This window comes from Oncorhynchus nerka, linkage group LG21 (assembly GCF_034236695.1).
Source record: "Oncorhynchus nerka isolate Pitt River linkage group LG21, Oner_Uvic_2.0, whole genome shotgun sequence".
NCBI lineage: Eukaryota > Metazoa > Chordata > Actinopteri > Salmoniformes > Salmonidae > Oncorhynchus > Oncorhynchus nerka.
In genome coordinates, this window is record NC_088416.1 from 34,883,059 (window position 1) to 34,906,011 (window position 22,953).

The 22,953-nt window shown below is 43.3% G+C and overlaps 1 protein-coding gene and 1 long non-coding RNA gene across 3 annotated transcripts; both read left to right on the forward strand.

Moving 5' to 3' along the window:
* The first annotated feature begins 2,895 nt into the window (after window positions 1-2,895).
* On the forward strand, window positions 2,896-9,393 carry LOC115104324 (eukaryotic translation initiation factor 3 subunit D). 2 transcript variants are annotated; one of them, XM_029625731.2, is made up of 16 exons: window positions 2,896-2,986; window positions 3,682-3,807; window positions 3,908-3,953; window positions 4,112-4,248; window positions 4,339-4,424; window positions 4,537-4,609; window positions 4,806-4,927; window positions 5,025-5,157; window positions 5,383-5,530; window positions 5,733-5,863; window positions 6,025-6,110; window positions 6,303-6,432; window positions 6,562-6,704; window positions 6,857-7,049; window positions 7,291-7,390; window positions 9,291-9,393. In XM_029625731.2, the coding sequence occupies exons 2-16, from the start codon at window positions 3,685-3,687 to the stop codon at window positions 9,305-9,307; spliced, it is 1,668 nt and encodes a 555-aa protein (XP_029481591.1). In that variant the 5' UTR covers window positions 2,896-2,986; window positions 3,682-3,684; the 3' UTR covers window positions 9,308-9,393. The 2 variants fall into 2 exon arrangements, with proteins under 2 accessions (XP_029481591.1, XP_029481592.1); XM_029625732.2 differs by having other exon boundaries at window positions 4,812-4,927.
* Window positions 9,394-14,328: 4,935 nt separating this feature from the next.
* On the forward strand, window positions 14,329-16,877 carry LOC135563634 (uncharacterized). The gene is made up of 3 exons (XR_010460420.1): window positions 14,329-14,533; window positions 14,772-14,871; window positions 16,775-16,877. It is a non-coding gene; the product is annotated as an uncharacterized LOC135563634 (long non-coding RNA).
* The last annotated feature ends 6,076 nt before the right edge of the window (window positions 16,878-22,953 follow it).

Sequence of the window (22,953 nt, forward strand, 5' to 3'; positions counted from 1 at the left end):
ATATCCAGAAACGCCAAAGTTCCAAAGGCTGGGCCTAAAATAGTGTATAGGAGATCATACAAAATGTTTTGTAGTGATTCCTAAGTTGAAGATGTAAAAAAGATTTGTTGGTCTGATGTGTGTAATGAGGAGTATCCAGACTGTAATAGGTCTGGGTGTAGCTGGTGCAGAGGAGTCAGGCGCAGGACAACAGAGATGAGTAATACATGTAAATTTACTCAAGACTTTCAAATACAAGTCGATAATACCGAGCCCACAATACAATAAACAAACACGCACAAAAATCATGGGGAAAACAGAGGGTTAAATAATGAACATATAATTGGGGAATTGAAACCAGGTGTGTAAAACAAATGAAAGTGGATCGGCGATGGCTAGAAGGCCGGTGACGTCGACCGCCGAACGTCGCCCGAACAAGGAGAGGGACCGACTTCGGCAGAAGTCGTGACACAGTGTAACGGTTTTTTTCCGTTGAAGAAGAGGACCGAAATGCAGCGTTGTTAGTGTTCAACATGTTTAATAAGGACAATAAACGTGAACACTACAAAATACAAAAAAAACAAATGTGACAAAACCGAAACAGTCCTATCTGGTGCATAAACAAAGACAGAAGACAACCACCCACAAAACCCAACAGAAAACAGGCTACCTAAATATGGTTCCCAATCAGAGACAATGACAAAGACCTGCCTCTGATTGAGAACCATATCAGGCCAAACAACAAACCCAACATAGAAACACAAAACATAGAATGCCCACTCAGCTCACGTCCTGACCAGCACTAAAACAAAGAAAACACAAAAGAACTATGGTCAGAACGTGACACACAGACACTGCACTTGATGCATTTATGACATTGTTTCTTCCAGCTATTGATAAGTATGCACCTGTAAAGAAAATGACTGTTAGAACTGTTAATGCTCCATGGATTGATGAGGAATTGAAAAACTGTGTGGTTGAGAGAGATGAAGCAGAATGAGTAGGCTAATAAGTCTGTGTGCACATCTGATTGGCAAACTTACTGTAAATTGAGAAATTATGTGACTAAGCTGAAACAAAAAGAAAAAGAAAATTAATCATGAAACTAAGATAAATATTATGAAGTATGAAGGAAAAAAAGTACTTTAAATGAAATAATGGACAGAAAGACATTCAACTCCATATATCATTGAATCAGAAGGCTCATTCATCACAAAACCTTTTGATATTGCCACTTATTTTAATGACTATTTCATAGGCAAAGTGGGCAAACTCAGGCATGAAATGCATAAAATACTTAATAATGAAAGGAAAGCATTGTCATTTTTTATTCTGTCAAGTTAGTGTGAAAATGTATTGTTGTCCATCAATAATGAGAAACCGCCTGGTATTGACAATTTAGATGGAAATCTACTGAGGATGGTAGCGAACTATATTGCCACTCCTGTTTGTCATACAGTGCATTCTGAAAATATTCAGTAACACAGTGGCCTCCATCATTCTTAAATGGATTAAGTTTGGAACCACCAAGACTCTTCTTAGAGTTGGCCGTCCGGCCTGACTGAGCAATCGGGGTAGAAGAGCCTTGGTCAGGGATGTGACCAAGAACCCGATGGTCACTCTGAAAGTCCTCCAGAGTTCCTCTGTGGTGATGGGAGAACGTTCCAGAAGGACAACCATCTCTGTAGCACCAATCCACCAATCAAGCCTTTATGGAAGAGTGGCCAGACGGAAGCCACTCCTCAGTAAAAGGCACATGACAGCCCTCTTGGAGTTTGCCAAAAGGCACCTAAAGACTCTCAGACCATAAGAAACAAGATTATCTGGTCTGAAGAAACCAAGATTGAACTCTTTGTCCTGAATGCCAAGCGTCACATCTGGAGGAAACCTGGCACCACCCCTACGGTGAAGCATGGTGGTGGCAGCATCATGGTGTGGGGATGTTTTTTAGCGACAGGGACTGAGAGACTAGTCAGGATCGAGGCAAAGATGAACGGAGCAAAGTACAGAGAAATCCTTAGTGAAAACCTGCTCCAGAGCGCTCAGGACCTCAGACTGGGGCGAAGGTTCACATTCCAACAGGACAACGACCCTAAGAACACAGCCAAGACAACTTAAGAGTGGCTTTGGGACAAGTGTCTGAATGTCCTTGAGTGGCCCAGCCAAAGACTGGACTTGAACCCGATCGAACATCTCTGGAGAGACATGAAAATCGATTTGCAGCGACGATTTGCATTAACTGTCAGTAGGACCTTTTTTTTGTTCTATTGCTCTTATTTTAAATGTGTGTAGTTCAGTCCTTGAGCTGTTCTTGTCTATTGATGTTATGTATTATGTAATGTTTTGTGTGGACCCCAGGAAGAGTAGCTGCCTCTTCAGCAACAGCTAATGGGGATCCTAATAAAATACCACAACAAAAAACAGTGAGGAAAGTAGAGGATGGTGAGAAAGGGTGAGGGAGCCTGAGAGGATCCCTGTGAATATTGGGACAGTACAGAGTAAACCAAACAGTTTGTGCTTTAGTAAGGTTGACTTCTTGGCATTTATTGCTATGGTCATTACTGCACAGATGGAAAGGAAATCCCAGAAGACTGATTTAGTGGTAGAAGCAGCAGAGACATTTTGGGTGTTGAGATTTTAGTGCAGAAGAACTATAGGGGGATTTGAGAGAAGGGGTTCCAGCTTCCCAGGGTGATGGCCTGGTGTAGGATGTTAGGGCCAAAGTAGTGTGAAGGGTGGTGGGTTTGTTGGGGATAGTGGTGTATATCTAGGGGTAGATGGTGGTGCAATAATTTTCTTTCTCCCAATTTCACTTTTTTTGAACAAAATGTGCAATTCACACTCCGACCTGTGAAAGGCAGCAATATGCCACAAAGCTTACAGTCTGCCGGAAACAACTCTTTACAGTACTTTTCCACTTCCTTTTTGTACGGCGCTTTTAGAAGAAAATTGTGACTCGGCTGATTGACCGAATAAAAGCTGCCGTTTGGTCGTCACCATCTCAAAGGTGAGATTCAAATAAGACATATAAAGATGTATGAACATGTCATGTTTAAAATGACGTTTAGGGTAAACATAATGTGAGATGTACTCGAGTGGATGTTACTGCCACCGCCGTTAGCTTAGCAGATTCCTATCTGCCACCTGGCTAACGAGCATGCTGGTTAGCTTGCCATAATGTCCATATGGAAACAGAACGTAGTTGCGCTCACTTGTTGATGTCCCCGATTAATGTCCCCTTACTAGATTTGGGTGTTGTGACATTTTTGGTTAGCTAAGTTATCTAACTTGGTCGCCCGTTAATATAATGCTAGCTGGCTAACGTTAGCAAGCTTAGGCTAGGGTATTGTAGATAACGACGTTAGCTATAACTTGTACATTGCAAAAGAAATCATCATGCAGAGAATCCAATATTCAAATAGTCTATCGTTGGCAGTTTCTTACTAATCCAAGAGTTATGTGTCCTGGGTCCGTGATGACTAGGCCACTGCGCAAACTGAAATGCCTATCTAATGTTAGTGCATTGCTGAGTGAAAACAGTGCTGTTCATTGTCTGAGACCCTGCGGCCTAGGTTACTAATCTTATCATCCACTTGCGTATATACATCAAATTTCTATCTAATATACATAGTATAAGGTAACTAGATATTGTTCAAATCTGCATTTCATTTGAAATGTTTGCAACATCTGCCCTAACCTCAGACCATGGCGAAGTTCCATGCCCCTGAGATCCAGGACAATCCCTCTGGGTGGGGTCCCTGTGCTGTCCCTGAGAAGTTTAAGGACATGCCCTACCAGCCCTTTAGCAAAGGAGACCGTCTGGGAAAGGTTGGTCTTCCTCTGCTGCCTCTCACCTTTAATTATAAACAGCAGTTTGCCCTGCGTCAAGAGGAGGAACTTAGGCTGACTGATTTACTTTTCTGTCCAGGTGGCTGATTGGACAGGAGCAACCTACCAGGACAAGAGATACACAAGTGTGTTAAATTGTGTTGTAGGATTCACGATAATAACATATGGTGTAAACATAATCCAGAATATATTGCCTATTCTAGATGTCTATATTCAATATTGATTTTGAGGTATTTCAGACCATGGATGCCATCATTTGACATTTGGTTGAATGTTTTGACAGACAAGTATTCATCTCAGTTTGGGGGTGGTAGTCAGTATGCCTACTTCCATGAGGAGGACGAGACGAGCTTCCAGCTGGTGGACACTGCCAAGACGCAGAAGACTGCCTACCAGAGGAACCGCATGAGGTTTGCACAGGTACAATACTAACCTGCTCGACCACACAGACAGTAAAGTATTTTCTGTGTCACCTTTTCTATAACAGGATGTTTTGTTCTGTTTTTACAGAGGAATCTGCGCAGGGACAAGGACCGCAGGAACCTGACCCAGTTCAATATGCAGACCCTCCCGAAGAGTGCCAAGCAGAAGGAGAGGTGAGCTGCCTGCAGTTGTTTAGCCAATCCACTGCTAATGTGGCTTTCTAAAACACATGTTGTTCTCTGGTTCTCTCTATAACTCTGTCTAATCTCACGTGGCTCTGTCCAGGGATCGCATGCGCCTACAGAAAAAGTTCCAGAAGCAGTTTGGCGTCCGTCAGAAGTGGGACCAGAAATCCCAGGTATGGGAAGATCAACAACATCAGTGCACCTCCGGACATCTGAACCGTATTGTGATACCCCTCAGATAATATCTGATGTAGTCGTATGAAGTTTCTGGCAACAGTCTTCCCAAACACCTGCTAATGCTACCATACGTGCGTGCCTGTCTCTCCTCCCTCCCCTTTCCCTTTCCCCCCTCATACCTTTCATTTCAAGGCCCAGTTGAAACCCCGAGACTCGTCGGTGGAGGTCCGGAGTGACTGGGAGGTGAAGGAGGAGATGGACTTCCCCAGGCTGATGAAGATGAGATACATGGAGGTGGAGGACCCCACTGACATGTGAGTGACTTATCAACACTGCATCTGTGCTCAATCCATGGGAGAATGAGTGCCCCCTCGCATTGAGTTCAGTCAGTTGATTTCCTTTCTCCCTCAGTGAGTGCTGTGGTGCGTTGGAGTACTACGACAAGGCCTTCGACCGTGTCACCACTCGCAACGAGAAGCCTCTCAAGAGCATCAAGAGGATCTTTCACACAGTCACCACCACCGACGACCCTGTCATCCGCAAGGTACACCCTCTCAATTCCACACTTACAGCACTGTGCCAGGTACAATAAGCCAGAGCAACATATTATTGATTCAGTCCTGTTGTTGTTTTGTCTGAACATTCTTGTCCAGAACTAATGGTTTCACACATTTCAGAAACAAAAACATGATTATTACAATGTCTACTGCCCTGTAGAGTGTGTTCTCTGCTCTGATGTAAATCCTTCCCTATACCTTCCTCTCTGCAGTTGGCTAAGACCCAGGGCAATGTGTTTGCCACCGATGCCATCCTGGCCACCCTGATGTGCTGCACGCGCTCAGTCAACTCCTGGGACATTATCGTGCAGAGAGTGGGCAACAAGCTCTTCTTTGACAAGAGAGACAACTCTGATTTTGGTGAGGCTTTCTCAAGTTAATCTATTCAGCTGTTGGTCCAACTCTGACTGAACAAGGAGGTTTTGTTTACTAGTGAATCAGTAGTTTACCTTATATCAAACTCTCTAATATTTAAGTCTTCTTGTCATAATGCCAATGTTTAGGGGTGCGTTTGGTTTTTGTGCATTCGGCTCATCTAATCATCTGTAACTGTACATGTCAGATCTGTTGACGGTGAGTGAGACTGCCAACGAGCCACCACAGGATGAGGGCAACTCCTTCAACTCGCCCCGTAACCTGGCCATGGAGGCTACCTACATCAACCATAACTTCAGCCAGCAGTGTCTGCGCATGGTAAGACCACTACGACTATACACCAATGTCTAGTGACATTCCTTCAATGTGAGTGTGATGTGGAAGAAGTCCAAGCATTTCTGCCATTGTAAAGAATACATTTAAATTGGATGTTAATTCTTTCAGTTCTAATAGGATGCCGTGTCTTTGTTTCCCCTCAGGGCGGGGAGAGGCACAAGTTCCCTAACCCCAACCCATTTGTAGAGGAGGACATAGACAAGAGTGAGGTGGCCTCTGTTGCCTACAGGTGGGTACTGACCCGTGCTGCTCTCACTACTGCAGACCATCTAATCACAGTTAGTTAATTCTCATCTGTAAGAAGTCTCTTACATTTGTTTGGGTACTCCTGTTTTTAAAAGGATCCATGTGATGTGTCCTGCTGGACTCTGGGTTAGTGTTGAGGGGTGTAGCCCTGTAAACTCACCTGTTTCTGTCTCAGGTACCGCCGCTGGAAGCTGGGGGAGGACATTGACCTGATTGTACGCTGTGAGCACGATGGAGTGATGACCGGGGCCAACGGAGAGGTGTCCTTCATCAACGTCAAGACCCTCAACGAGTGGGACTCCCGGGTAAGAGAAGGAACGAGTGATGACAGAAAATACAGTATCAAATATCTAGTACTATCTCTGGGGATGAAATGTAGTGTTAACTTCCCCTCTAATGCTTAATGTTGTTGAATGTTTTGTTCTTGTCTTAAGCACTGTAATGGAGTGGACTGGCGTCAGAAGCTGGACTCTCAGAGAGGAGCTGTTCTGGCCACCGAGCTGAAGAACAACAGCTACAAACTGGCCCGCTGGACCTGCTGTGCCATGCTGGCTGGCTCAGAGTACCTCAAGCTAGGGTCAGTGCCCCCCCCCCCCCCCCAAAAAACCCACACACAGGTCAAGTGCGACTATACTGTTCACAGCAAGCATTTTCCCCCTTCAAATTGTCCATAAATTCACCTGGTTATGACCTCCATCAGTTAAATCCCCTGCCCTCCCCTGTCTCTAGGTACGTGTCTCGTTATCACGCGAAGGACTCTGCGCGCCACGTGGTCCTGGGCACTCAGCAGTTCCAGCCCACTGAGTTTGCCAGCCAGATCAACTTGAGCATGGAGAACGCCTGGGGTATCCTACGCTGTGTCATCGACATCTGCCGCAAGCTGGAGGAGGGCAAGTACCTCATCCTCAAGGACCCCAACAAGGTGAGCCCGGGACTGCTGACCATTGAGACTCTGTAACCGCTGACCATGGAGCAGAGCATGCCCTTGACTGTTTCTGTAGAGCGCTGCCAATGACTTGAAAGACTAGTACTTGTCTCTGCAACTTGTAGTAGTTGATTTCCCCCATTGTCTGACAGTGTCTGCACACAGAGCCCTAGAAATGTTAGTGTTCCTTACAGAGAGTCAATATCATCATTGTGTGTTTGTGTGCTTTTGCCAACAGCAAGTGATTCGCGTGTATAGCTTGCCTGACGGAACCTTCAGCTCAGATGAAGATGAGGAAGAAGATGATGATGACGATGAAGAGGATGAGGAGGAGGAAGGTGAGGACCGCCACCATTGCACTATGCGGTACCTGTACTATGTTCACAGGGCATTTGGAAAGTATTCAGACCACTTCACTTTTTCCACATTTTGTTACGTTACAGCCTTATTCTAAAATTAATTAACTGTTTTCCCTTCATCAATCTACACACAATACCCCATAATGACAAATCGAAATCAGGTTTTTTAGAATTATTTGCAAAAAAATAGAGTAATACCTTTTTAGGTATTCAGGGCCTTTGGTATGAGACTTGAAATTGAGCTCAGGTGCATTCTGTTTCCATTGGGAAAAAATGAGCATCAGTAAATAACAATAGCGGGGCTATATACAGAGAGTACTGGTGCGGGGCACCAGTATTGAGGTAATATATACATGTAGGTAGAGTTATTACAGTGACTATGTATAGATAGTAACAGAGTAGAGGGGGGGCAGCAATGCAAATATTCTGGGTAGCCATTTGATTAACTGTTCAGGAGTCTTATGGCTTGGGGGTAGAAGCTGTTTAGAAGCCTCTTGGACCTAGACTTGGCGCTCCGGTACTGCTTGCCGTGCGGTCTCCGAGAGAACCGTCTATTTTTAGGGCCTTTCTCTGACACCGCCTGGTATAGAGGTCCTGGATGGCAAGAAGCTTGACCCCAGTGATGTACTGTGCCGTACGCACTACCCTCTGTAGGTCAGAGGCCGAGCAGTTGCCATACCAGGTACCATGCAACCCATGCCACATCTTTTCAGTCTCCTGAGGGGGAATAGGTTTTGTCGTGCCCTCTTCACAACTGTCTTGGTGTGCTTGGACCATGTTAGTTTGTTGGTGATGTGAACGCCAAGGAACTTGAAGCTCTCAACCTACTCCACTACAACCCCGTAGAGGTCGAGTTTGCCTTAAGGCACCTAAAGGCTCTCAGACCATATAAAACAAGATTCTCTGGTCTGATTTAACTATTTAGCCTGAATGTCAAGCGTCACGTCTGGAGGAAACCAGGCACCGCTCATCAACTGGCCAGTACCATCCCTACAGTGAAGCATGGTGGTAGCAGCATCATGCTGTGGGGATGTTTTTCAGGGCAGGGACTGGGAGACTAGTCAGGATCGAGGGAAAGATGAACAGAGCAAAGTACAGAACCTGCTCCAGAGCGCTCAGACTGGGGAAAAAGGTTCACCTTCCAACAGGACAGCAACCCTAAGCACACAGCCGAGACAACGCAGGAATGACTTCGGGACAACTCTCTGAATGTCCTTGAGTGGCCCAGCCAGAGCCCGGACTTGAAGCAGATCGAAAGTCTAGAGACCTGAAAATAGCTGTGTAGTGACGCTCCCCATCCAACCTGACAGAGCTTGAGAGGATCTGCAGAGAAATGGGAGAAACTCACCAAATGCAGGTGTGCCAAGCTTGTAGCATCATACCCAAGGCTGTAATCGCTGCCAAAGGTGCTTCAACAAAGTACTGAGTAAAGGGTCAGAATACTTATGTACATGTGAAATTCCAGTTTTACATTTTTTATACATTTGCAGAAAGGTCTAAACCTGTTTTTATTTGTCATTAAGGGGTATTGTTTGTAGATTGAGGGGGGGAATGATGTTACAGCCTTATTCTAAAATGGATTACAATGTGGAAAAGTGAAGGGGTCTGAATACTTTCCGAAAGCCCTGTATATATTACAATGTGTGGGCAGTGGTCTCTGAACACTTTAAAATATTTATGTGATTGTAAGTCGCTCTGGATAAGAGCGTCTGCTAAATGACTTAAATGTAAATGTATTCTAATGGTTTGTAAGTAATGTGATTAATAGTTGAGTTTTTGTACAATACATTAACATGTTCTGAATTACTTATGTTTACTGGTTTTAAAGTCCTTTTCTCTCCCCCCTTATTTCTTTCTACTCCCTGTCCTCTTTTTCTAGATGAACAAGAACCCTAAGGTGTGGCAATTGCACTAGTTACCAGGTGGCCTGCATCACACAGAAAATCTTCCTCGTTACATTCAAATAAAGATCTGAGATACTGGCTCTTGTTTCCATTTATTTTGTATTTTCTCCTACTGAAAGGAGAGATCGTTATTTTCTTACTGAAAAATAATCACTAAGCAGGCGTGAGTCATCAAAATGAGTCATAATGAGGATTCCTATTCTGCTCATCTGTGAAGTGTATATATTGTTGATAGCAATTGAATATTCTGGTATATTTAGATACTTGACCTTTCTGTATAACGGTTGAGTGAATGGTTACTGGGTAGTTCAAATCAAATTTAATTATATAGCCCTTCGTACATCAGCTAATATCTCAAAGTGCTGTACAGAAACCTTGCCTAAAACCCCAAAAATCAAGCAATGCAGGTGTTGAAGCACGTTGGCTAGGAAAAACTCCTAGAAAGGCCGAAACCTAGAGGAACCAGGCTATGAGGGGTGGCCAGTCCTCTTCAGGCGGTGCCAGGTGGAAATTATAACAACATGGCCAAAATGTTCATAAATGACCAGCATGGTCAAATAATAGGTCTGGGACAGGTAGCACGTCCGGTGAACAGGTCAGGATTACATAGCCGCAGGCAGAACAGTTGAAACTGGAGCAGCAGCACGGCCAGGTGGACTGGGGACAGCAAGGAGTCATCATGCCAGGTAGTCCTGAGGCATGGTCATCCAAGAAAGGGAGAATTAGAGAGCGCATACTTAAATTCACACAGGACACCGGATAAAACAGAAGTACTCCAGATATAACAAACTGAACCTAGCCCCTGACACAAACTACTGCAGCATAAATACTGGAGGCTGAGACAGGAGGGGTCAGGAGACACTGTGGCCCCATCTGATGATACCCCGGACAGGGCCAAACAGGAAGGATATAACCCCACCCACTAGTCAGTGGGCAGAGCTACATAAATCTGCCTGCTGATCTATGTCCCCAGATTACTTCTGAAGGGGTTAAACCAAGGCCTCATACCTTTTAAGGGTTAATACATTGTGTTATGATAAACTGTAAGGTCTCCTCTTTAGGAGACCTGTGTGTGTTTAACACTTGTTTTGAGTGTTGTGCCCTTCAGACACTATCAGAAGGCGGAACCGCCTACGCTCAGACTCCTGTCTGGACCATGGCTGATGCTCTGAGAAGGCCTGAAGAAAACAGCCACCTGTCAGAAGATGCTTAGACTCGTTCACCTTGATTCACGTTTGGGAGGGTGTTCTTCGGCTTGCAAGCCCCCCTTTTCCCTCCAAACATAATGATGGACATTATGGCCAAACAGTTCAATTTTTGTTTCAACAGACCAGAGGACATTTCTCCAAAAGTACGATCTTTGTCCCCATGTGCAGTTGAAAACCGTAGCCAGGCTTTTTATGGCGGTTTTGGAGCAGTGGCTTCTTCCTTGCTGAGCGGCCTTTCAGGTTATGTCGATATAGGACTTGTTTTACTATGGATATAGATACTTTTGTACCTGTTTCCTCCAGCATCTTCACACGGTCCTTTGCTGCTGTTCTGGGATTGATTTGCACTTTTCTCACAACCTTCCTGAGTGGTATGATGGCTGTGTGGTCCCATGGTGTATATACTTGCATACCATTGTTTGTACAGATGAACGTGGTACCTTCAGGTATTTGGAAATTGCTCCCAATGATGAACCAGACTTGTGGTCTATCATTTCTTTTCTGAGGTCTTGGCTGATTTCTTTTGATTTTCCCATGATGTCAAGCAAAGAGGCACTGAGTTACATCCACAGGTACACCTCCTATTGACTCAAATGATGTCAATTAGCCAATAAGAAGCTTCTAAAGCCATGACATACTTTTCTGGAATTTCCAAGCTGTTTTAAAGCACAGTCAACTTTGTGTTTGTCAACTTCTGACCCACTGGAACTGTAATGCAGTGAAATAATCTGTAAACAATTGTTGAAAAAGTTACTTGTCTTGCACAAAGTAGATGTCCTAACTGATTTGCCAAGACTGTAGTTTGATAACAAGAAGTTTGTGGAGTGGTTGAAAAACAAGTTTTATTGACTCCAACCTAACTGTATGTAAACTTCTGACTTCAACTGTATATATATCACTTGACCAACACTTCCAAGCCATGTCACCTGTCTGCTCCTCAAACACCTGGTCAAAGCTGAGCCACTGTAAAGGGGTTCAAGTCGATGCATTTATCTGCTAAATAAAGAATATGTAGCTGTTTTAGATAGACCTTCAACAATCAAACAACCTTCATTCTTTACTCATCTTGTTTGCCAGAGATGTGTTACTACTGATAAGTGAGTCTGTTTCGTTATTGCCAGGGCCCTGTCCAGAAACAACCCCTACCAATTCATCAGGCTTTGAGCCAGTGTCCAAAAGTCGAGTCTTCAGGCACAATAAAGAGGCTGTTCCCATGCAGTGTCACAGACAGACTGTTATTTCCTGCCATGGTAGTGTTGTCAAGCTGGATGAACATTCAAGCAGTCCCACTGTGAACTTTGGATCGCTCGGATTAGTAGGGTATGGCTATAGACCGTAAGCCATTCAGACAAGACATCCCAAGATGGGAGGGGAGAGGAATGACTGGGGAAAACTGCTACTGTGTACATTCAGTTCTGATGAAAGTGGAGTATTTTTGAAGGCACTGGTTGTGTGTTGCCATATCATACAAGTATGATAAACAGTGGATTCAGATGAGGTCATGGTGGAAATGGAAGACACTGGAAGATCAGATTCTCAACCAGGTCAGTTTTTGATCAATCCTGGCAAAACTAGAAAAAGGAAGTGAAAACGCACACTGCAGTCAGATACTCTCTCAATACAATGATTGTAGTGATCTCATGAGTGATTTTCATTCACAGCTATAATACTGTGAGAAAAGGTTGGTTAGAGATATGCAATAAAATATAATTGTTATTCTCTTTGTTCATTTCGGCCAAGCATTCCCTCTGTGGTCTCAGGGAAGGCCACAGAGGAGACCACGAGATGGAAGAAAGGGAGATACACAGATGAAATCAGACAGTGAGTAAAACACTATACCTAAAGTACTCACTGAATAAGTTGTTTTATGTGATGCCTAAATATGCCCATCAGTTGTCAAATGAGACAAACAATATATACTGTATGTCTGCCAGTATTTCCTCAATGTGTGAACATTATAAAGAATGGAATGTAAAAATACATTGTACTTACACATCTTGTGGTTCAACAGCAGGTCTGGAAAGCAGACCTTGCTGACTTGATTACGGGGCGGCAGGGTAGCCTAGTGGTTAGAGCGTTGGACTAGTAACTGGAAGGTTGCAAGTTCAAACCCCCGAGCTGACAAGGTACAACTCTGTCGTTCTGCCCCTGAACAGGCAGTTAACCTACTGTTCCTAGGCCGTCATTGAAAATAAGAATTTGTTCTTAACTGAGCTTGCCTAGTAAAATAAAATGTAAAAATACTTTATACCTACTAGAGTCAAAATACATTCATATCTTCCACTATTTATTTTTAATATGGACTGCCAATATAATTGTCCATGTCCATCAGGGCCACATCTAGGCATAAGTCTCTTAGGGGGCCCCGACCCCAAAAATTGTGCTGAGAGTTAGAATAGAATACACTAGGTGCAATTTTGAAATTTGGTTGTGCATCAGCAGCGGTTTTCTTATGTCAGTCACTATCAATCAAATTAGCCATGTCAGCGAACAATTTTTAGATTGGTAAATTAGGCTAGCTAGCTATCTTAACTTGTGGTAATCATGGCTGAATACCAACCGGGCATAAGGCATGTGCCCAGGGCCCTGACCTCCATGGGGCCCTCATTGATTTTGTTAATCACGCTCACTCCGATATCATTAACATGGCATAAATCTTTGAAAAATTTGTAGAATTACTGGAGATTAGCTTTAAAATGGAAAACATTTCTCTCCACCCAATGGAAATTTGGATAGAATTGAAGGAAAGTTGCTGTAAAACTTCACATTTGTTCTCTGCCCCATGGCAAAATGTTTAGAATTGCATAAAGCTTGCATTAAAAATGCAATAATTAATTTACTTTAAAACTTACATTTTTCCCTCAGCCGCAAGAGGGGGGACCACTAAAATGTTTTGCCTGCGAGGGTGGGGGGTGGGGCCCAACAAAATCTTAAGGCCCCCAAAAGGATAGGGCCGGTCCCGATGTCCATGGACAAATACTGTATCATCAGTTTTAGGTATCTCTGAACTGGATGGAAATGTATCATTACTGGCTCGTTACTGTTTGATAGAACTTATCTGCATGAATACAACACAGTATTCACATTATTTGTTTTTAATGTATGATCAAGTTGCATGATTTTCTGTTATTAATGTGAAAATAATCATTATAGCCGCAATCCCTACTACTTCTGAAAATAGCTCTGATTATCACAAGGTACAGTGTGTGTGTGTGTATATAGCTGCCATTGATTACCACACTTGACTGTTGCCAAGGCTACACTGGGGCAAAACACTGGCTGTAAAATATATTGCCTCACAGGCTGTCCTATGTGTGTCCTCCTGCTTTTGTTTCCTTGTATGCAACATTTTGAAAAGTAATTCCTTTTCCAGGACTAAGTCCAGAGATGAATGACATGGGCAAGGGATTTAACACTTTCTGTACATATAGGATTAGAGATCAGGAACTCATGTTTTAGGATTATTTATAATCACCATTACAATAAGTTGTGTGGAAGCAGAACATATCAGGTGAAACATATGGAGTGTTCTTATTGTGTTCTGTTGTACAACATAATGGCCTTGTCTTGCTGTACACATGACTACAGACTGCTTCACTCTCACGTCCCGTATTAAAATGTTATGATGAAAATTAAATAATTGTTTTACAAAGGTATTTCAGAACACCAGAAACTAGGCCTATTATTATTGACACAAATAAGACCAGACATAATCAGTCCCTTTCCATTTCATAAAGTCTCATAGAAATCTTTTCACACAAGTCAACCTGCCCTCACACAAGTCAACCTGCAATCCCCTGCCCTCCCCTGTCTCTAGGTACGTGTCTCGTTATCACGCGAAGGACTCTGCGCGCCACGTGGTCCTGGGCACTCAGCAGTTCCAGCCCACTGAGTTTGCCAGCCAGATCAACTTGAGCATGGAGAACGCCTGGGGTATCCTACGCTGTGTCATCGACATCTGCCGCAAGCTGGAGGAGGGCAAGTACCTCATCCTCAAGGACCCCAACAAGGTGAGCCCGGGACTGCTGACCATTGAGACTCTGTAACCGCTGACCATGGAGCAGAGCATGCCCTTGACTGTTTCTGTAGAGCGCTGCCAATGACTTGAAAGACTAGTACTTGTCTCTGCAACTTGTAGTAGTTGATTTCCCCCATCTGACAGTGTCTGCACACAGAGCCCTAGAAATGTTAGTGTTCCTTACAGAGAGTCAATATCATCATTGTGTGTTTGTGTGCTTTTGCCAACAGCAAGTGATTCGCGTGTATAGCTTGCCTGACGGAACCTTCAGCTCAGATGAAGATGAGGAAGAAGATGATGATGACGATGAAGAGGATGAGGAGGAGGAAGGTGAGGACCGCCACCATTGCACTATGCGGTACCTGTACTATGTTCACAGGGCATTTGGAAAGTATTCAGACCACTTCACTTTTTCCACATTTTGTTACGTTACAGCCTTATTCTAAAATTAATTAACTGTTTTCCCTTCATCAATCTACACACAATACCCCATAATGACAAATCGAAATCAGGTTTTTTAGAATTATTTGCAAAAAAATAGAGTAATACCTTTTTAGGTATTCAGGGCCTTTGGTATGAGACTTGAAATTGAGCTCAGGTGCATTCTGTTTCCATTGGGAAAAAATGAGCATCAGTAAATAACAATAGCGGGGCTATATACAGAGAGTACTGGTGCGGGGGCACCAGTATTGAGGTAATATATACATGTAGGTAGAGTTATTACAGTGACTATGTATAGATAGTAACAGAGTAGAGGGGGGGGGGGGCAGCAATGCAAATATTCTGGGTAGCCATTTGATTAACTGTTCAGGAGTCTTATGGCTTGGGGGTAGAAGCTGTTTAGAAGCCTCTTGGACCTAGACTTGGCGCTCCGGTACTGCTTGCCGTGCGGTCTCCGAGAGAACCGTCTATTTTTAGGGCCTTTCTCTGACACCGCCTGGTATAGAGGTCCTGGATGGCAAGAAGCTTGACCCCAGTGATGTACTGTGCCGTACGCACTACCCTCTGTAGGTCAGAGGCCGAGCAGTTGCCATACCAGGTACCATGCAACCCATGCCACATCTTTTCAGTCTCCTGAGGGGGAATAGGTTTTGTCGTGCCCTCTTCACAACTGTCTTGGTGTGCTTGGACCATGTTAGTTTGTTGGTGATGTGAACGCCAAGGAACTTGAAGCTCTCAACCTACTCCACTACAACCCCGTAGAGGTCGAGTTTGCCTTAAGGCACCTAAAGGCTCTCAGACCATATAAAACAAGATTCTCTGGTCTGATTTAACTATTTAGCCTGAATGTCAAGCGTCACGTCTGGAGGAAACCAGGCACCGCTCATCAACTGGCCAGTACCATCCCTACAGTGAAGCATGGTGGTAGCAGCATCATGCTGTGGGGATGTTTTTCAGGGCAGGGACTGGGAGACTAGTCAGGATCGAGGAAAGATGAACAGAGCAAAGTACAGAACCTGCTCCAGAGCGCTCAGACTGGGGAAAAAGGTTCACCTTCCAACAGGACAGCAACCCTAAGCACACAGCCGAGACAACGCAGGAATGACTTCGGGACAACTCTCTGAATGTCCTTGAGTGGCCCAGCCAGAGCCCGGACTTGAAGCAGATCGAAAGTCTAGAGACCTGAAAATAGCTGTGTAGTGACGCTCCCCATCCAACCTGACAGAGCTTGAGAGGATCTGCAGAGAAATGGGAGAAACTCACCAAATGCAGGTGTGCCAAGCTTGTAGCATCATACCCAAGGCTGTAATCGCTGCCAAAGGTGCTTCAACAAAGTACTGAGTAAAGGGTCAGAATACTTATGTACATGTGAAATTCCAGTTTTACATTTTTTATACATTTGCAGAAAGGTCTAAACCTGTTTTTATTTGTCATTAAGGGGTATTGTTTGTAGATTGAGGGGGGGAATGATGTTACAGCCTTATTCTAAAATGGATTACAATGTGGAAAAGTGAAGGGTCTGAATACTTTCCGAAAGCCCTGTATATATTACAATGTGTGGGCAGTGGTCTCTGAACACTTTAAAATATTTATGTGATTGTAAGTCGCTCTGGATAAGAGCGTCTGCTAAATGACTTAAATGTAAATGTATTCTAATGGTTTGTAAGTAATGTGATTAATAGTTGAGTTTTGTACAATACATTAACATGTTCTGAATTACTTATGTTTACTGGTTTTAAAGTCCTTTTCTCTCCCCCCTTATTTCTTTCTACTCCCTGTCCTCTTTTTCTAGATGAACAAGAACCCTAAGGTGTGGCAATTGCACTAGTTACCAGGTGGCCTGCATCACACAGAAAATCTTCCTCGTTACATTCAAATAAAGATCTGAGATACTGGCTCTTGTTTCCATTTATTTTGTATTTTCTCCTACTGAAAGGAGAGATCGTTATTTTCTTACTGAAAAATAATCACTAAGCAGGCGTGAGTCATCAAAATGAGTCATAATGAGGATTCCTATTCTGCTCATCTGTGAAGTGTATATATTGTTGATAGCAATTGAATATTCTGGTATATTTAGATACTTGACCTTTCTGTATAACGGTTGAGTGAATGGTTACTGGGTAGTTCAAATCAAATTTAATTATATAGCCCTTCGTACATCAGCTAATATCTCAAAGTGCTGTACAGAAACCTTGCCTAAAACCCCCAAAAATCAAGCAATGCAGGTGTTGAAGCACGTTGGCTAGGAAAAACTCCCTAGAAAGGCCGAAACCTAGAGGAACCAGGCTATGAGGGGTGGCCAGTCCTCTTCAGGCGGTGCCAGGTGGAAATTATAACAACATGGCCAAAATGTTCATAAATGACCAGCATGGTCAAATAATAGGTCTGGGACAGGTAGCACGTCCGGTGAACAGGTCAGGATTACATAGCCGCAGGCAGAACAGTTGAAACTGGAGCAGCAGCACGGCCAGGTGGACTGGGGACAGCAAGGAGTCATCATGCCAGGTAGTCCTGAGGCATGGTCATCCAAGAAAGGGAGAATTAGAGAGCGCATACTTAAATTCACACAGGACACCGGATAAAACAGAAGTACTCCAGATATAACAAACTGAACCTAGCCCCCTGACACAAACTACTGCAGCATAAATACTGGAGGCTGAGACAGGAGGGGTCAGGAGACACTGTGGCCCCATCTGATGATACCCCCGGACAGGGCCAAACAGGAAGGATATAACCCCACCCACTAGTCAGTGGGCAGAGCTACATAAATCTGCCTGCTGATCTATGTCCCAGATTACTTCTGAAGGGGGTTAAACCAAGGCCTCATACCTTTTTAAAGGGTTAATACATTGTGTTATGATAAACTGTAAGGTCTCCTCTTTAGGAGACCTGTGTGTGTGTTAACACTTGTTTTGAGTGTTGTGCCCTTCAGACACTATCAGAAGGCGGAAACCGCCTACGCTCAGACTCCTGTCTGGACCATGGCTGATGCTCTGAGAAGGCCTGAAGAAAACAGCCACCTGTCAGAAGATGCTTAGACTCGTTCACCTTGTTATGACCCTGTACTTAGGATGAAAGATCAAGTTTTGGTCAAACCCACTTCTGAGCTTTTAATTGCTGACAAGATGGTTGCTGCTGTCGGGGAGGATAGATTTATTAAAACGTTGACAGGGAAAGTCACGCAAGGAGGACTGGGGAGGCTATATGAGTTACAGGATGTCTTAGATATTTTGCAGAACCTGGGGAGAGCTATTATATACTGTACTCTACCAACTTCTGCCTACAATTGTATTACTAAAGGAGAATTTAAAAAATGCTTCCTTTTTACTACCAATATACAGTTGAAGCCGGAAGTTTACATACACCTTAGCCAAATATATTTAAACTCAGTTTTTCACAATTCCCGACATTTAATCCTAGTAAAAATTCCCTGTCTTAGGTCAGTTCGGATCACCACTTTATTTTAAGAATGTGACATGTCAGAATAATAGTAGAGATAATTATTTCTTTCAGTTTTTATTTCTTTCATCACATTCCCAGTGGGTCAGAAGTTTACAAACACTCAATTAGTATTTGGTAGCATTGGGTCTTGGGTCAAACATTTCGGGTAGCCTTCCCACAATAAGTTGGGTGAATTTTATCCCATTCCTACTGACAGAGCTGGTGTAACTGAGTCAGGTTTGTAGGCCTCCTTGCTCACACACGCTTTTTCAATTCCGCCCACAAATTTTCTATAGGTTTGAGGTCAGGGCTTTGTGATGGCCACTCCAAGACCTTGACTTTGTTGTGCTTCAGCCAATTCGCCACAACTTGTGGAAGTATGCTTGGGGTCATTGTCCATTTGGAAGCCCTATTTGCAACTGTTACGGATACCAGTATCCTGTGTGTGTATCCTGTGTTCTTTTCTCTCCTCTCCCCTCACAGGTGAAAATCATCACTCCCCAATCAGTCACCAATCATCAATCAGAAGACACACCTTCTCCTGTTTCCTACCCTATCACAGTTCCTTTCCCTTGGTTTAAAAACCATGTCAGTTGTTTGCTCTAGAGCTCAATCTCTCTGTAAATGCCATGTCTGTAGATCTTGCTGTTTCACTCTTTTTATGTATTGAGCTATCTTTTGTTTGAGCAACTCCATAGCACTTTCATCACCTGTGAGTATTGTTATGGTGTTTGTTTGCTGGTGTGAAAAGGGGAAACCAAGACAAGTCGCCCATGGGCATACACTACCCGTAGGTAGACTTTGTTAAATACACTAGTTAGAACTGGGCGGACCACCCACTGTATTTTTGGTTAGTTAGCTGTTGTTAAAGTAGGCTAGTCTAGCTTAGGGGTGTTTTTGAATACTTATTATTTCTTTCCTTTCGTCCAGCTCTGCCCCTTTTCCTGCTCTCCCCCCCCATTACCGTGTGTTTTCAAATAAACTTTGAGTTTGACGGTAGATTTCAGTTGTCGTGGTTATTTCGTTCACACTTTTACTTTGTCACTATTATAATTTGCATGAGTTATGTTACGGGTCTCATTACCATCCCCCCTAGACTGTCGGGCCAAAAGGGATTTGTAACAGCAACCAAGCTTTAACTTCCTGACTGATGTCTTGAGATGTTGCTTCAATATATCCACATAGTTTTCCAGCCTCATGATGCCATCTATTTTGTGAAGTGCACCAATCCCTCCTGCAGCAAAGCACCCCCACAACATGATGTTGCCACCCCCGTGATTCACGTTTGGGAGGGTGTTCTTCGGCTTGCAAGCCCCCCTTTTCCCTCCAAACATAATGATGGACATTATGGCCAAACAGTTCAATTTTTGTTTCAACAGACCAGAGGACATTTCTCCAAAAAGTACGATCTTTGTCCCCATGTGCAGTTGAAAACCGTAGCCAGGCTTTTTTATGGCGGTTTTGGAGCAGTGGCTTCTTCCTTGCTGAGCGGCCTTTCAGGTTATGTCGATATAGGACTTGTTTTACTATGGATATAGATACTTTTGTACCTGTTTCCTCCAGCATCTTCACACGGTCCTTTGCTGCTGTTCTGGGATTGATTTGCACTTTTCTCACAACCTTCCTGAGTGGTATGATGGCTGTGTGGTCCCATGGTGTATATACTTGCATACCATTGTTTGTACAGATGAACGTGGTACCTTCAGGTATTTGGAAATTGCTCCCAATGATGAACCAGACTTGTGGTCTATCATTTCTTTTCTGAGGTCTTGGCTGATTTCTTTTGATTTTCCCATGATGTCAAGCAAAGAGGCACTGAGTTACATCCACAGGTACACCTCCTATTGACTCAAATGATGTCAATTAGCCAATAAGAAGCTTCTAAAGCCATGACATACTTTTCTGGAATTTCCAAGCTGTTTTAAAGCACAGTCAACTTTGTGTTTGTCAACTTCTGACCCACTGGAACTGTAATGCAGTGAAATAATCTGTAAACAATTGTTGAAAAAGTTACTTGTCTTGCACAAAGTAGATGTCCTAACTGATTTGCCAAGACTGTAGTTTGATAACAAGAAGTTTGTGGAGTGGTTGAAAAACAAGTTTTATTGACTCCAACCTAACTGTATGTAAACTTCTGACTTCAACTGTATATATATCACTTGACCAACACTTCCAAGCCATGTCACCTGTCTGCTCCTCAAACACCTGGTCAAAGCTGAGCCACTGTAAAGGGGTTCAAGTCGATGCATTTATCTGCTAAATAAAGAATATGTAGCTGTTTTAGATAGACCTTCAACAATCAAACAACCTTCATTCTTTACTCATCTTGTTTGCCAGAGATGTGTTACTACTGATAAGTGAGTCTGTTTCGTTATTGCCAGGGCCCTGTCCAGAAACAACCCCTACCAATTCATCAGGCTTTGAGCCAGTGTCCAAAAGTCGAGTCTTCAGGCACAATAAAGAGGCTGTTCCCATGCAGTGTCACAGACAGACTGTTATTTCCTGCCATGGTAGTGTTGTCAAGCTGGATGAACATTCAAGCAGTCCCACTGTGAACTTTGGATCGCTCGGATTAGTAGGGTATGGCTATAGACCGTAAGCCATTCAGACAAGACATCCCAAGATGGGAGGGGAGAGGAATGACTGGGGAAAACTGCTACTGTGTACATTCAGTTCTGATGAAAGTGGAGTATTTTTGAAGGCACTGGTTGTGTGTTGCCATATCATACAAGTATGATAAACAGTGGATTCAGATGAGGTCATGGTGGAAATGGAAGACACTGGAAGATCAGATTCTCAACCAGGTCAGTTTTTGATCAATCCTGGCAAAACTAGAAAAAGGAAGTGAAAACGCACACTGCAGTCAGATACTCTCTCAATACAATGATTGTAGTGATCTCATGAGTGATTTTCATTCACAGCTATAATACTGTGAGAAAAGGTTGGTTAGAGATATGCAATAAAATATAATTGTTATTCTCTTTGTTCATTTCGGCCAAGCATTCCCTCTGTGGTCTCAGGGAAGGCCACAGAGGAGACCACGAGATGGAAGAAAGGGAGATACACAGATGAGAAATCAGACAGTGAGTAAAACACTATACCTAAAGTACTCACTGAATAAGTTGTTTTATGTGATGCCTAAATATGCCCATCAGTTGTCAAATGAGACAAACAATATATACTGTATGTCTGCCAGTATTTCCTCAATGTGTGAACATTATAAAGAATGGAATGTAAAAATACATTGTACTTACACATCTTGTGGTTCAACAGCAGGTCTGGAAAGCAGACCTTGCTGACTTGATTACGGGGCGGCAGGGTAGCCTAGTGGTTAGAGCGTTGGACTAGTAACTGGAAGGTTGCAAGTTCAAACCCCCGAGCTGACAAGGTACAACTCTGTCGTTCTGCCCCTGAACAGGCAGTTAACCTACTGTTCCTAGGCCGTCATTGAAAATAAGAATTTGTTCTTAACTGACTTGCCTAGTAAAATAAAATGTAAAAATACTTTATACCTACTAGAGTCCAAAATACATTCATATCTTCCACTATTTATTTTTAATATGGACTGCCAATATAATTGTCCATGTCCATCAGGGCCACATCTAGGCATAAGTCTCTTAGGGGGCCCCCGACCCCAAAAAATTGTGCTGAGAGTTAGAATAGAATACACTAGGTGCAATTTTGAAATTTGGTTGTGCATCAGCAGCGGTTTTCTTATGTCAGTCACTATCAATCAAATTAGCCATGTCAGCGAACAATTTTTAGATTGGTAAATTAGGCTAGCTAGCTATCTTAACTTGTGGTAATCATGGCTGAATACCAACCGGGCACGCAAGGCATGTGCCCAGGGGCCCTGACCTCCATGGGGCCCTCATTGATTTTGTTAATCACGCTCACTCCGATATCATTAACATGGCATAAATCTTTGAAAAATTTGTAGAATTACTGGAGATTAGCTTTAAAATGGAAAACATTTCTCTCCACCCAATGGAAATTTGGATAGAATTGAAGGAAAGTTGCTGTAAAACTTCACATTTGTTCTCTGCCCCATGGCAAAATGTTTAGAATTGCATAAAGCTTGCATTAAAAATGCAATAATTAATTTACTTTAAAACTTAAATTTTTCCCTCAGCCGCAAGAGGGGGACCACTAAAATGTTTTGCCTGCGAGGTGGGGGGTGGGGCCCAACAAAATCTTAAGGCCCCCAAAAGGATAGGGCCGGTCCCGATGTCCATGGACAAATACTGTATCATCAGTTTTAGGTATCTCTGAACTGGATGGAAATGTATCATTACTGGCTCGTTACTGTTTGATAGAACTTATCTGCATGAATACAACACAGTATTCACATTATTTGTTTTTAATGTATGATCAAGTTGCATGATTTTCTGTTATTAATGTGAAAATAATCATTATAGCCGCAATCCCTACTACTTCTGAAAATAGCTCTGATTATCACAAGGTACAGTGTGTGTGTGTGTATATAGCTGCCATTGATTACCACACTTGACTGTTGCCAAGGCTACACTG